The sequence below is a fragment of the Pan troglodytes genome, chromosome 8 (assembly GCF_028858775.2).
Source record: "Pan troglodytes isolate AG18354 chromosome 8, NHGRI_mPanTro3-v2.0_pri, whole genome shotgun sequence".
In the NCBI taxonomy this organism is placed as follows: Eukaryota; Metazoa; Chordata; class Mammalia; order Primates; family Hominidae; genus Pan; species Pan troglodytes.
This window is the reverse complement of record NC_072406.2, coordinates 126663146-126678199: the sequence shown is the minus strand read 5'-3', so window position 1 is coordinate 126678199 and position 15054 is coordinate 126663146. Positions and strand designations below refer to the sequence as shown.

Genomic DNA, 15054 nt, shown 5'->3' with positions numbered 1-15054 from the left:
AATTTCTGATTAACCTCTTGCAGCCCACCCTTCTCCATTTCCCAGAATCAGCCCCTACTTCCTCGTGGTCTCCTCATAGCTTGTTACTAATGAAGTCCCCCTACTTAGCAGGCACCTTTCTCAGGTGGACTCATCAAGATGCTGGGGTGTGGGTACCATCCATGTGATATTCATGCACCCCCAGTAATGTGGGTACCATCCATGGGACATTCATGTACCTCCAGTGAGCTGAACAGTGGAAATTCACACCACATCACTTCTGTCTTCTCATTCACCTACCATCAAGGGTGACTCCAGCCAGCTTCCTGCCTTCCCAATTCAGTAGGCTCCAGACTTTTTGTCCATGAATGCTTCTAAGCTCCAGGATACATCAAAAGCTTCTCTTGGCTGGCACAGCAGCGGTAGGGCCTGAGTTTCCCCACTTAGTAAACATCTAGGCAGAGAGTGGGAGGCTGTTCCTCCTTCTAACAGGATCCTGTAACCCTTGCAGCAGAGCAGAGGGGAACACCACTCTCCTGCTGTGTGAAGAGCTCGCTGCTGACTCTCAGCTCTCTGTTTTCCAATGTCTGATTCCAGAGTTGGGTAGGCCATAGGGTTGATAGTCATCAGGCAGAGTCTACCATCTTTTGATAAGTCCTGCAAGGATATTCCTAGCACCTTTCCTTGGAAGATGGGATACTTCTCCCCATCGTTCTCAGCTCGGAGGTTTTAGCCAAAAATTCCAAGACATTAAGAAAAGTCCCATTCTGTATTCTGGAAGTTTTGATCCTGGCTAGGTAGTTGCTCTGAATGGAAATTACTACCTTTATAAATGACTCTACACATTCGAAGCATGCAGGCCTGGGAAGGTAGCGGTGGCTGGGAGTTTAGCTAGCACATGGTTCTCTTTTTTTATAGCTAGCCCCATGTCCTCAGCCTTCTTTTCCAGAGAGGCGTCTTCACAGAGTAAGACATCTTTGGGGCCCTTATTCATCTCAAATGAGAAATTCCAGGAAGGCGGAAATAGTTCTCAAGGAGAACATAGGTGCCCAGGCTGAGAGAAGCTTAATTGCTGCCCAGGAGATGACTTCTCTCTTAACTTTCTATCCCCTAACAGTGGTCTTTATTTTCAAGTTGTGTCTTTGCTTCTTTCATAGCTCTGGGATGTCTGAGCACTGAGGTGCTTGTAAAGAACCCAAGACCTAACTCTGCTCCTAACCAAGGAAAAAGGGAGTCTATTGAGTGGCTCACATGTACCAAGCATTGTATTATGCAAAACACTTTACCGTGCATGATCTCTTTTCTTTTTTCCTGAAAGCAACGTGTCCCCTTCTTCAACTTACTTTTGCAGCCCAAGTGTCCATAGCCCTATGCTAAAATACATAAATAAACAAATAAAATATATTAAGAGTGACAGGCAATATCCCTATTGTCAAGGATATTAATTGCCTTTGAACAAAATGATATCAATTTGGAAGCGGCTATGTAGATGGATGTTAATTTAACCTGGACGTGAGTAGCCAAATCCCTGCTTTTTTCTGGCTTTTGATGCCAAGAGTGAAGGGCTCAGGGTCAAGTGTTTAAGGTCAGGCTTTTCTCTTTTTTTTTTTTTTTCCCATGTTAGGTCATTATTTTTCCTGGGTAGGACACTGGCGAGTTCCTCCTGGGTTTTATTTCCTCGATGCCACTGCATATTCACCTACTTCTGACGTTGGCAATAATTCCAGTGCCAATCACCAGCTTTCTATATTTATCGGCAGCTGCTTCAGTGATGTGGAAACAATTTTCTCAACAGCTGAAAAACATGAAGATACAGAGTAGGACATTTTGTTCTTTATGAAAGAGCTTAGTTGGAGTGAGCGTGGAAGGAGTGAGCAATCCAGCATGAATCTTTTGTCTCTGCATCTTTTCCGCTCTCTCTAGCACAATGTCAGGCTTGACTGAAGACCATGGCTTTGTCCAGACAGGAGTGGGTAGGCTCTGTGAAATACACCAGAATACTTCGGGTCAGGATTCTCACGTGGGCTGGTATTCCCTTATCTAGGAGGTGCTCTTTGTTGATTTGCTTGATGTGTATCACAGGGATTGGCAGGAAGGAGGCCTAACCTTAGCCTTTATTTGCAGCCCAACCCTACCAGCTGGCTGGTGAGCATTCAGTGAATATTTTTCTATAAAACATGTAGAGTGGCTGTCCCCCATGAGGCACCGTGCAGGGCATGGAGGAGCTCAATGGTATAGATACCACCTGTGAAGTCAGAGAGCTTCCAGTCTGCAAGGCACTTTGACTAGAATGATTGTGAAAACTAAATGGTACCATGTTTACAAAGCCCTCACATGGTACCTGATTCTAGAAAGCCCTCAGTACAGAATGATCATAGCGGTGAGGCAGGAAAATGGGGTCTAGAGACTGGGAGCCTAAGGCGAATCTGAAGTTGACTTCTTAGAATTAAATCAAAAGGAAAACTTCAGCCTCTGATTGGTCATGGGCCAATCTTTCACTTCAGTCTGTGATTGTTTGCAGGTCAAGTTTCCACTTCAGCCTCTGATTGGCCCTGGGCCAGTCCTTCATTTATATAGAGTGTAACTCCACTTCAGCCTCTGATTGGCCATGGGCCAGTCCTTCATTTGTATAGAGTGTAACTCCGCTTCAGCCTCTGATTGGCCGTGGGCCAGTCCTTCATTTGTATAGAGTGTAACTCCGCTTCAGCCTCTGATTGGCTGCAGGCCAAGCCCTCAAGACTTTCTATCCCCTAACAGTGGTCTTTATTTTCAAATTGTGTCTTTGCTTATTTCATAGCTCTGGGATGTCTGGGCACTGAGTTGCTTGTAAAGAGCCCAAGACCTAACTGCTCCTAACCGAGGAAAAAGGGAGTCTATTGAGTGGCTCACATGTACCAAGCATTGTATTATGCAAAACACTTTACAGTGCATGATCTCTTTTCTTCCTGATAGCAGCCTAGGCAATGGCTGTTGTCCGCATTTTACAGATGAAGAAATGAGGGTTCGGAGAGAGTAACTTGCCCAAGTCTTCCTGACACCAATGCCCATGCTGCTCCTACCTTCCCCACACCAGCCACCTCCCTGGACCTCACTTTTGGTGCAGCAGAGAGACTGCAAACAGCTCTGTCAACCTCGCTGAGCCCATCCATTGTCATTTGTAGCAATGAAAAGCCATCTCTGAAAGTTGATTTTCTCTTTTAAAAATTCTATTGAACAGCATCTTCCTTATTATTAAAATCTTTGCTGCCACCTAGTGGGAATTATGTAATTAGAAGAATAAAGAAAAATTTCAGTTAGACTTGGATTAAAAAATTGTCCATTTCATCCTGGAAAAGGCAAAACTATGTAGACAGTGAAAAGATCAGTGGTTTCCAGGAGTTAGGAGGAGGGAGGGATGAATAGATGGGGTACAGAGAGTTTTTAGGGTAGTGACACTACTCTGTATGATACTCTAAGAGCAGGTACATGTCATTATACCTTTGTCCAAACTCAGAATGTCCAACATCAAGACTGAACCCTAATGTAAGCTGTGGACTCTGGGCTATCATGATGTGTCAATGTCAGTTCATCAGTTCATCAATTATAACAATGGTTCCACTCTGGTGGGGGATGTTGCTAATGGGGGAGGCTGTGCACGGGGAGGGACTGGGGTTGTATCAGAAATCTCTGTACCTTCTGCTCAATTTTGCTGTGAACCTACACCTGCTCTAAAAATAGTCTTTTTTTTTTAAAAAACTGTCAGTTTTCTTACATCCATACTGTGCTCCTAACCTTTAAAAATTATATTTTTAAACTAATATCGTGGCCTTCCATTTTTGTCTTTATAGTAAACTACCAGATGTGAGGTTCCTTTTATAAAAATTTTGGTCAGATGTTGGAATTCATATAAACCCCAGCTTTTAAAAAAATGCTTAATCTTTTATGACCATCTAATATACACTCATATGCATATGACCATCTAATACACACCCATATGTGTACTAGATAATGGGCCATACATTAAGAAATTCTAATTTGCAATATTCAGAACTTATATTTTTAAATTTTATAAATAGTCAAATTTTTTACATTATCATGGTTTAAAAATTCAAACAACACAGAGGATGTGAAGTTAAACAGTAAAGTCCTCCTCCAGAGAGGGAAGTTTCTTAAGAATTTTTAATGTTTTCCCCCAGAAATGTTCTATTCTGGGACTAGGACACACACACCATTTTCTTTACTACTTTTTTATGAATGAGCTTATGCTATGCTTACTGTTCTATGGCCTGCTTTTTTTACTTGATCTATTTTGAACATCTTTCCATGCCAGAGCACAAATCTGCCTCGTTCTTTTGAACAGCACATAGTATTCCATTATCAACTATACTATAATTTATTTAACTGGCCCTTCACTGATGGTCCATATAGCCTATTTCCAGTTTTTGTTATTAGAGAAATGCTGTAGGGAACATATGCATGCACATATGTGCTTTTGCAAATATATTTGTAGAATAAAATCTTAGACATAAAATAATTACTGGATCTCAAGGTTATGTGAACACCCACTGTCCAAGATCACCAGAAATATACCTGTCATTAAAAAAAAAAAAAAAGAACGGGTTAAACTAGCTTCAGCAAGAGGGAAGCCAGAGGAACTGTGAGCCCACTCTGGGTGCAGTTTGGAGGAGTTTTCACAGCATTTGGGCTTGTGCTGGGTAATTTTATTTATTTATTTATTTATTTAATTACTTTATTTATTGAGACGGAGCTTCGTTCTTGTTGCCCAGGCTGGAGTGCAATGGCATGATCTCAGCTTACTGCACCTCTGCCTCCCGGGTTCAAGCAATTCTCCTGCCTCAGCCTACTGAGTAGCTGGGATTACAGGCGTGCGCCACCATTCCCAGCTAATTTTTTGTATTTTGTAGAGACAGGGTTTCACCACATTAGTCAGGCTGGTCTTGAACTCATGACCTCAGGTGATCCATCCGCCTCGGCCTCCCAAAGTTCCGGGATTACAGGTATGTACCACCGCACCCAGCCCAAGTGCTAGGTAATTTTAAAGAGGATTCAAAGGATTAGAAGCAGTTCTAGGTTAAGTGTTGTCAAGAAGGAGGACCAGGTCAGTGATTGGGTCTCAAGTTTTTCTGGATGGTCAGAGAATTAAAGTTGGGCTAGAAGCGTCATTAGGAAAAAGCAGTGGCAGTCACGGATGTGGTCAGAAGAGGGGGTTGTTTCATCACTTTGTGTACCAAGTGGACTCTGTCTTGGTCCAAACCTGGCCACTAAGTGGACTTGCCAGGACATGGCTTTATTCTGTGTGTGTTCTGTCTGATCAGCTGGGAACACGTGGCCAACTTGACATGTGCTTGCTTTCATTCTCTCAGGTACATTGATTTGGAATGTCTGTAGTTGTTGAAGTTGCTTTCCAGAAAGGTTGCACCAATTTACAGTCTTCTGGGTTCTTTTTAATACCCAACTTCCCTAACAGAATGAAGCAGTCGATAATCAGATTAATTATGGCAATTGTAATAACAGCAAATGTTTCTAGTCACTTCCAATGTGCCATCTACTGCTAAATCTATTAAATGCACTGAATCCTCATCAGAGGGCTGAGACCAGGTGCTGATAACATTCCCACTTCCCTAAGAAGAAACCCAGGCTTCCAAAGGGTGTAACTTGCTTTGATCACATAGCTAGCCAACGAGGAGTTAGCTGGGGTTCAGCAATGGGATGTCTTATTCCAGGCCCACACTCTTTACCATGAAGAAATAATTTCTCCTTTATTATCCTTCCAGGAGCCTGCCAAGGAGAATTGAGAGCTAAGGAGTTAAGAGCCATTTAATTGATGATCACAAATCTTTGAAAGGCTGGTTTGGATTGATAAGGAAGTAGGGTCCCATTTACAAAAATGAGATTTACGGGCAGCCTCCAGGAGTAATCACGTATATAGTGTTAGGCGAAGCATCAGCATGAAGTGCTGAGTTGTTCACAGTGCCCTCAATTAATAAATGCCTATGCGCACTTTCTTAAAATCACAGCCAAGACACTATAATTAAGTATTCTCTGGGCGATCTGTAGCTCAGAGGATGCATTAAAAAACCCCCAAGTAAGCAGATGGATGAAGGACATCCATCCCCTTAGATCCACGGAGGTTCATGAAGCTTCCGTTCTGTGTCCTTCCGAGGACGCAGCGTGTGAGCCTTCACCAAGAAAGATTTTGTGCAGGGAAAGAAACTGACCCGAGATGGTGCTTGAGTAAATATTGATTGAGTGTGTGATGGGCACACAGTGGGGTTGAAATTGGGCTGCCTGCTTGGATTTAGCAAAGGAAATGTGTAGTAACCACTGGCGGCTGCTCTTTTTCAGATTGTGCCGGCTGCGGAAGAGATATCAAGAATGGGCAGGCGCTGCTGGCGCTGGATAAGCAGTGGCACTTGGGGTGCTTTAAATGCAAGTCCTGCGGGAAGGTCCTCACCGGGGAGTACATCAGCAAGTAAGGCTGGGCGCGGGCACGCGTTCCTTTCAGTGGGCACCGGGCGTTGTGGTTCTTCTGCAGGTCCTGGTCTCAGGGGCCCCACCCCATCAATGGTGCTGAAATTGTTCACATCCTGCCATCATAATGAACTTGTTGCTATAAAACTTTTGAAAAGAATTGTATTCTTTTGCTTTGGCTACTAAAAACCTAATGATATGTTAATCATTGCCTAATTTAACAATTAATGAAGCTGACACTGTTACACTGTATGTCATTACCAATTAAGCATTTAATAATTTCCCTGTTGCTGTTCATTCTCCTATGAGGAACTAGTAAGCCTTTGTTCTCCTTCCACGGCTGGAGTACATTCATAGACGCTCCCCAAAAACACACAAAGCCTAGGTTGTGGGCCCTTTAGGACTGCACAAAACAGCCTGCCAGGAAATGGGCTCATGTTCAATAATAGTGGTTAATAGCTACAGTTAAGGAAGTGAGGCTTTTTTTTTTTTAAATGTAGCCTGGCAATGAGGGGAAATTTTCCACCGTATACCTTTTCATGCCTTAAAAAAAATTTTCCTGCTGGGCGTGGTGGCTCACACCTGTAATCTCAACACTTGGGAGGCCAAGGTGGGAGGATCACTTGAGCTCAGGAGTTCGAGACCAGCCTGAGCAACGTAGCGAGACCTCATCTCTACTAATATAAATAAATAAATAAGCAAGCAAGCCAGGCATGGTGGCACATGCCTGTAGTCCCAGCTACTTGGGAGTCTGAGGTGGGAGGATCACTTGAGCCCAGGAGATCAAGGCTGCAGTGAACTATTATCGCACCACTGCACTCCAGCCAGGGCAACTGAGTGAGACCTTGTCTCAAAAAATAAACAAATAAATTCATTCATTCATTTCCCCAACCACATGAAATCACCTATTCAAAAATATTAATGAATGTAGTTTAAAAATATAGTGAAACAAACAAGCAAACAAAAGGTTGCTTGGGCCCCACCCGCTAGAAATCTAATTCTACAGGCCCAGGGTAAGGCTGAAACACCTGCACTGAAAGGGCAAGAAGGCTGGGTGCGGTGGCTCATGCCTGTAATCCCAGTACTTTGGGAGGCCGAGGCAGTCGGATCACCTGAGGTTGAGAGTTCAAGACCAGCCTGGCCAATATGGTGAAACCTCATCTGTACTAAAAATACAAAAACTGAGCCGGGCGTGGTGGTGGGCACCTGCAACCCCAGCTACTTGGGAGGCTGAGACAGGAGAATTGCTTGAACCTGGGAGGCGGAGGTTGCAGTGAGCCCAGATCGCACCACTGTACTCCAGCCTGGAGACAGAGCAAGACTCTGTCTCAAAAAAAAAAAAAAGACAGAAAAGAAAAGGCAAGAAGCTCTTCAGGTGACCATTATGGACAAAATAAGACAGGTGCCCGGCTTCTAACGGAACATTGCAAGCTATGAGGGGGTGGGTAACTTGGCAGTCTAGGGTGGCACTCTATAGCTTTTCCATGCAATCACACACAGGATATAATATTTTTCCTGTGCTCCAAAGAGGTTGACTGAGCTGGAGGAGGCGGCCCTGGGCCCCGGAGGCCTCCTGAGAGCTGAGGAGGTGGTGTCTGCAGGCTGTTCAGAGGCTGTACTCTGGCATGTGGGCCCCTTGTAGGGGGATGAATGCTGAGCCCACATCTGATGGGCTCAGTGTTCTTTTTTTTTTTTTGAGATGGGGTCTTGTGCTGTCACCCAGGCTGGAATGCAATGGTGTGATCTTGGCTCACTGAAACCTCCACCTCCTGGGTTCAAGCAATTCTCCTGCCTCAGCCTTCTGGGTAGTTGGGACTTACAGCTACACCTCACCACACCTGGCTAATTTTTGTATTTTTTTTAAAGTAGAAACAGGGCTTCCCCATGTTGGCCAGACTGGTCTCAAACTCCTGACCTCAGTTGATCCACCCACCTCAGCCTCCCAAAGTGCTGGGACTACAGGCATGAGCCACCGTGCAGGGCCTCAGTGTCATATTAATAACTATATGTATTATATACATTAACAATATTTTATAGCTTTGCCTTTATTGTGGTTTTAATGAAATTGTTGCTAGTGTTTTGCCTTCAGGTGTGATATTGCCTATTGATTTGCCAGTATCTTCTTCAGGTTCATTAACACCATTCTTTCTCTGGTTTATTAATTATTGTTATGTGGGCTCAGTGGGCTCAGTGCTCCTACGTGCCCAGGGGGCCTGTGGAGAGAGAATGCTGCCAGGCTTTCTGCTAGTTAGCTCTGAGACAGTAAAAAAATCGGCAAGGGTGACCATATGGCGACATGGCTGTTTCGCCTGTGTGGCACCGAGAGCCGCAGAGCGCTCTCTGGATCGTTTTGTTTGTGGTTTTGATCCTGTCTGGCCAGGTCTGACTGGATTGCCAGGCATGTGAACACTGGGCGGGGGAGAAATATGTCCTGCCCTTCTGTGGAAAGACCTTGGAGAAATGTGGTTTTGGTGTCTTCTCCAGCCCCTGGCCACCTCCTCAGGAGCCGAACACGTTTTTGTCTTGCAGGGATGGTGCTCCGTACTGTGAAAAGGACTACCAGGGACTCTTTGGGGTGAAATGTGAGGCGTGTCACCAGTTTATCACAGGGAAAGTCCTGGAGGTAAGTGGCAGACCGGCTCCCTCATAGCTACCGCCATCTTCCTCAGCGGCCCTCAGAAACAAACAGGAGGGGACCCTTTCCCACCTCCTCCATCTTTTTTTCACCTGTGGAGAAAGAAAGTAGTCGCAGGTGACTGTTTTCAAGAATTAAGGTGCTGCACTCTCCTCAAAGGCTCACGTGGAAATTAGAATGATGGAGAATTTGCAAAGGAAAAAAAAAAGAATGATAAAGGTTCTGGTAGGAGTTATGTAGGACAGGCTATATTAGACCATTTTCATTTTTAGAAGTTAGACAAGAGTAAATGAAGAGGGTGTGAAATCATGTGTGTATACATCCATGTGTGCGTGTGTGCATATGTGTATGCGTGCATCTGTGGGCGTGTGCAGATTCAGGGAGCAGAGGCTCAGAATGGAAGCTAAGAAAGGAAGGGTGGGGGAAAGGTAGAGGCGTTGGCTTCCCCAAACTTCAAAAACCACATCCTGTGTGACCCAGAGCACCCTGTGGCCGGGGCTGAGCTGAAGCCTGTCAAGTTCAGGTGCGACCGCCTCCAGCTAGGGAGCTTTTCTTCCTGCTTTCTCAGCAGCTGCCACACAGGCTTCTGCCTCTGGGCTGAGCCAGTTCCTCTGGGGTGAGACACAGAATTCTGGGGCCAGAGTTCAGAAGGAGTCGCTACCCTACTTCTCCCAGGCCTGTGGGGTGTCAGCCATGTCCAAGGAAGAAGTAAGACTGCCTCATCTGTGGCCCACCTGCCAGCGTGGAGAGTATAGCCCAAGCAGAGGTGGGTCAGGAAGCCCCACAACTAGGGGGATGACTACAGGTGCTGCAGCTTGTCATCTTGCTTTGTCAGGCACCAGGCTGCTAAATCCACGGAGCCATGTTCCACCTTCCCAGCAGGGCACGTTTCAGAGACACAGACACAGATCTGAGGCCCCCCTCCCCGCCACCATGGTGTTTCTGGGCTGCGCTGTCTCTTCCATGGGGTTTCACAGCAAAGGCCCAGTGTAGCCCCCTAAATCCCACTGTAAACCCTTTCCATGAAGCACAGAGGGGCCAGCATTGGCTGTGTGCTGGGACGTGGGCAGCTGATTGCATTTGGGAGAGAAGGGTGTGGTTGTGGTCAAATGCAGTTGCCTCTTAGTCCGAGGAAGAGGGTTCTGGGAAGAGGGAGCAATACCTGCAGAGGCTCAGAGGTGAGGAAAAGCACAGGATACATAAGAAACGTCAGTTGGGCAGGAGCACCGATGTGACAGATGATGCTGGAGAAGTGGGCAGGGTCCCAAGAGTCATATTCTGGAGTTTGGGTGTTACCCTAAAAGCGGTGGGAAGCCATTGAACTGCTTGTAGCTGGAGTGTCATGTGATTAGACCAGGTTGTTGTGTAAAGAACGTATGAGAGTTCTCAAATCTATGTACACACGTGTTCACAGCAGCCCTATTCACATCAGCCGAAAGGTAGAAACAACCCAATGTCCATCAGCAGGTGAATGGATAACAACATGTGGTGTATCCAACTAGTGGAATATTATCCAGCCTTGAAGCAGTGCTGCCAACCACAGGATGAGCCTTTAAGTAAAAGAAACCAGCCACAAAAGGCCACATATTGTATGATGCCATTTATATAAAATATCTAGAATAGGTAAATCCATACAGAGAGAAAGCAGATTGGTAGTTGCCAAAGGCTGGGGGAAGGGGAAATAGGAAATTACTGCTTTATGGATACAGGATTTCCTTTTGGGGTGATGAAAATATTTTGGAATTAGAGGAGGTGGTTGCATAGCATTGTGAATGAATGTACTAAGTGCCACTGAATTGTTCACTTTAAAATGTTTAATTTTATAGTACGTGCATTTCAGCTCAGATGTTTTTTAAATGGCTGGGAAGGGAGTTGGGGTGGAGACAGGCCAGCTAGGAGGCTACTACAGAACTTTGGGCACAAAATGATGGTGGTGCTGGCTGGAGTGGAGCCTGAGAAATGGGCCCCCACCCTCCGCACACACAGGAAGGGTGGAAAGAGTTCTCTCATAGCCTTTCCAATAAAGCTTTAATTATTGACCCAAGGACACTTCAAAACTAGTGTCTTGACCAGGGAGAAAGAAGCATATCCCCAGGAAGGCTGTTGGAGAAGGTGGATGGGACCCACCTGATGGGGAGCTTGGAGTCCGAGGGGTCCCATCACAGCGCTCAGAGTGTGATGCACAGGAGGTTGGTGCCTCCCCTCCTGGCCCTGAGTCCATCCCTCATCCCTCACCAGAGAGCTCTTCTCAGAAGTGCCCTGATTGGGGCCTGACACCATTTCCCTTGGGATTCCTGAGTTTGATCTCTTGTGGAGGACTGAAATAAACCTGCTGAGTTGGGAGCAACTTGGAAATTTCCTTCTCCTCCTCCTTCTTCTTTCTTTTTCTTTTTCTTTCTTTTTTCTTCTTCTTCCTCCTTGTTCCTCCTCCTCCTCGTCCTCCTCCTTCTTCTTCTCCTCCTCCCTTCTCCCTCCTCCTTCCTCCTTTCTTCCTTCTAACTTTCTTCTTTCTTCCTTCTTACTTCTTCTTCTTTCTTCCTTCTTCTTTATTATCTTCTTCTTCTTTTCTTTTTTTTTTCTTTTTTCTTTCTTTCTTTCTTTTTTTTAGAGACAGGGTTTTGCTCTGTTGCCCAGGCTGGAGTGCAGTGGTACAATCATACCTCACTGCAACTTTGAACTCCTGGGCTCAAGCTATCTTTCTGCACAGCCCCCTGAGTAGCTGGGACTACAGGTGCATGCCATCACACCCAACTAATTTTGTTATTTTTTGTAAAGAACGGGAGTCTCACTCTATTGTCCAGGCTGGTCTCTAACTCCTGGCCTCAGGCAATCCTCCTGCCTCAGCCTCCCAAAGTGCTGAGATTACAGGCATGAGCAACCAAGCCTGGCCCTCATAAAAAGAAACAATAGAACATCAGAATGATTTCCCAGATGTCCAGCTGTACAAAGAGAGGCGAGAAAATACTGAACGTGGTCCCCACATTTGTGACAGCCGTGTTTGCAGTCTTCTTAGTCCACATGTGGAGCTGTGTTCCCCCAAAACATGCTGGGGAGGGAAAAGGGCTCTGTGTGTGTGTGTGTCTGAGTGTGTGTGAGTGTGTGTATGTGTGTGTGTTGATTCCCTTCAGATTTAGCTCAACAGCTGTGGGGAAGAAAATCTAAAATAAAGCTAGATCCAAGAACATGCCATTTGGAAGAAACATCTGCTTACTCTGTTTTCTGCTTCAAGACCTGAGTCATTTGGCATTCACTATGGCTGCAGAGGCCTCTTCTCAAATTGGCTTCAGGTTTCTGTGAAGGCCGTTTTGTGAGACTTAAGACTTGGAGACTTTCCATGCGGGGCTTTCAGAGTTGAGGCGTCTGGGAGTAGTTTGCACCATGTTCAGCCTCCACCCAGCAGACGTAGTCCTCAGATGGGCGTGTGAGCTAGAAAAATGTCCTGCAGGGTTATCACACTGACGTGTGACAGCTTGTGAGTCGGTTTGGCTTGGTTACCAACACAAAGCAGGACGGTCTCCACACACTCCTCCCTCGGCCTCTCATGCTTGGGTCTTGGTGGTGGTGAAATATTATGATGGTGGATTTGTTGTAAATACTGTGAACCTTGGGGTTTTGTGGGTTTTTTATATTTATTTTATCCACAGATGAATTTATTTTATCCCTTTACAAATGTATTAGTTTTCTGTGTCAGCTGTAGCAGTGGTGGCTTAAAACAACAAGCTTAAACAGTTCTTGAGGTTCTTGAGTTTCTTGAGGTTAGTTCTTAAACTGAGTTCTGTCAGTTCTTGAGGTTAGACGTCTGAAAGCAAGGTGCGGGCAAGGCCATGCTGTCTTTGAAGGCTCTAGTGAAGGGCCCTTCCTCGCCTCTCCCAGTTTCTGATGGCTCTGCGTGTTGCTTGACTTGTGGCAGCCTCCCAATCTCTGGCTTTGTCTTCATATGGCCGCCTTTTGCGTGTTGTCTCCTTTTCTCTGTTACAGTTCCCTCTGCCTCTTTCCTGTAAAGCCACTTGTCATTGGATTCAGGGCCCACCCAGATAATCCAAGATGACCTCCCCATCTCAAGATCCTTTGCTTAATTACATCTGCAAAGACTCTTCTCCCAAATAAGCTAGCATTCACAGGTTCCAGGGAATTGATAGGGAGTCTCTTTTGGTGATGATCAGGTCACCATTCAACCCGCTTGAGTAAGCCTGGGAAATCATGCACGTATCATCCCAGCGAGGCCTGCAGACCCTGTGTGGTTTTAATTTAACACTCACTGAGCCCTAAGAGGACCCTAAGGCCTCTCTAGGTGTGGTGTCACCAGAGATGCCACCAGACACCTGAGGGACCTTTGAGAAAGAGAAAGGTCACTGGACAATGATAGAGAAGAGACGCTCCAGGTCTGGCTGTGTCACTCATTCCTGAGTGACTTGGGGCAGGTTGTTCAGCCTCTTGGGGCTGTCTTCATTTCCCAGGTAAAGGGACTGGCATGTAACCTCCAGCAGCCCTCGAGTTCTCTCTGTCTCTGTCATTCCTTAATCCTTGTAAGCCCTGAAAATCACATCAGCTTGAACGGGTGGGGAGGCGGGCCCGAGCACCAGCGGCTCAGTTGAAAAGGCTCTGGGTGGCAGCCAATCTGAATCTGTACTCACCAGCTGGGGGCCCTTGGGCAAGGCTTGCCACTTCTTTGAGCCTCAGTTTTCTTTTCTTTAAGTGCAAGAATTGAAAATATACATGTAATTCCAAGACTTGGGCTGCTAGACCTCCCGGAGTCCCTTCGGCTCTAAGGATCTGAGTTCTAGAATTCTCATGTCTTGGCTGTAAGGGATCAGACAGAGCCAATGGTTCTTTTTTTCTGGAAACCAGCACGTAGCACTCAGCATAGAGCATACACTCAAATTGTAGCTTGATTTCTCATCACTTGTTTTCAGTTTTGTTTTCGACAGCAAGATTCTCTTTTTAGGGAGATCTTGCTATAAATGGTACATCTTCAAATGCTTCTGCTGATTAACTTATAAATTTAGGAGAGTTCTGAAGATATTTACAACCTGCCTCCTAATTAAGAAGTGCAGGGGCAAATGAGTGTGAGATACTCCAGTTTGCTCTCTCCATCTTTTCTCCAAACTTCTCCCCCTTCCTTCTCCCCTCCTCCTCCCCCTTCCCCTGCCCCCACCTTCTTTCTGCCTAACAGCCTAATGGTAACAGGAAGCTGGAAGAGACTTCAGACTTAGGTCACTAATGTCATGGGGGAGTGGGGCATCTCTTTGGAATGCATTTCTTCCCATCTTTGGTAGATAGCCCTAGGACAGCTCTCACTCCAGCAGACATCCTTTCCAGGGTACAGGTGGTTACCTGCTAGCCTCATAAAGAAAAGAAACAGCAACAAAATGGTTGTTATTATCAACAGCAACAGCTAGTTTCAAAATGAAGGCAGCTCATGGTGGGTGTAATCAAGTAAGGACTCCCAAATTTATAAGGGGGTTAGTCTCATATCTCCGACCCTAAATTTAAGTAAGACAGCAACTGAGTTTCTTGGTCTCTCTTTACAAAGGTATAACCATCTCTAGGCACATAGCTAAAAGTAGATTGTTTTTGATGGTGCTTTCTTAAGATATGGAATCTTCTCTGGAACACCACACTCTTATGTAATACTTCCCATACCTCTTTTTTGTTGTTGTTGTTGTTGTTTGAGACAGAGTCTTGCTCTGTTGCCCAGGCTGGAGTGCAGTAGTATGATCTCAGCTCACTGCAACCCCCACCTCCTGGGTTCAAGCGATTCGCCTGTCTCACCCTCCTAAGTAGCTGGTATTACAGGTGCACGCCACCATGCCCAGTTAATTTTTGTATTTTTAGTAGAGATGGGGTTTCACCACGTTGGCCAGGCTGGTCTTGAACTCCTGACCTCAGGTGATCTGCCCGCCTTGGCCTCCCAAAGTGCTGGGATTATAGGCGTGAGCCACCGCGCCCAGCCCCATACCTCTTTGGAT

General features: G+C 45.8%; 1 protein-coding gene across 15 annotated transcripts in view; it reads left to right on the top strand.

Moving 5' to 3' along the window:
- The window catches only part of ABLIM1 (actin binding LIM protein 1), a 336688-nt gene that overhangs the window by 213812 nt on the left and 107822 nt on the right, over positions 1-15054 (top strand). For all 15 annotated transcript variants that reach the window (XM_016919407.4, XM_016919406.4, XM_016919409.4 and 12 more), the window contains exons 5-6: positions 6325-6451; positions 8980-9073. In XM_016919407.4, the coding sequence (XP_016774896.1) occupies positions 6325-6451; positions 8980-9073 (221 nt within the window). The remainder of the gene's footprint in view (positions 1-6324; positions 6452-8979; positions 9074-15054) is intronic.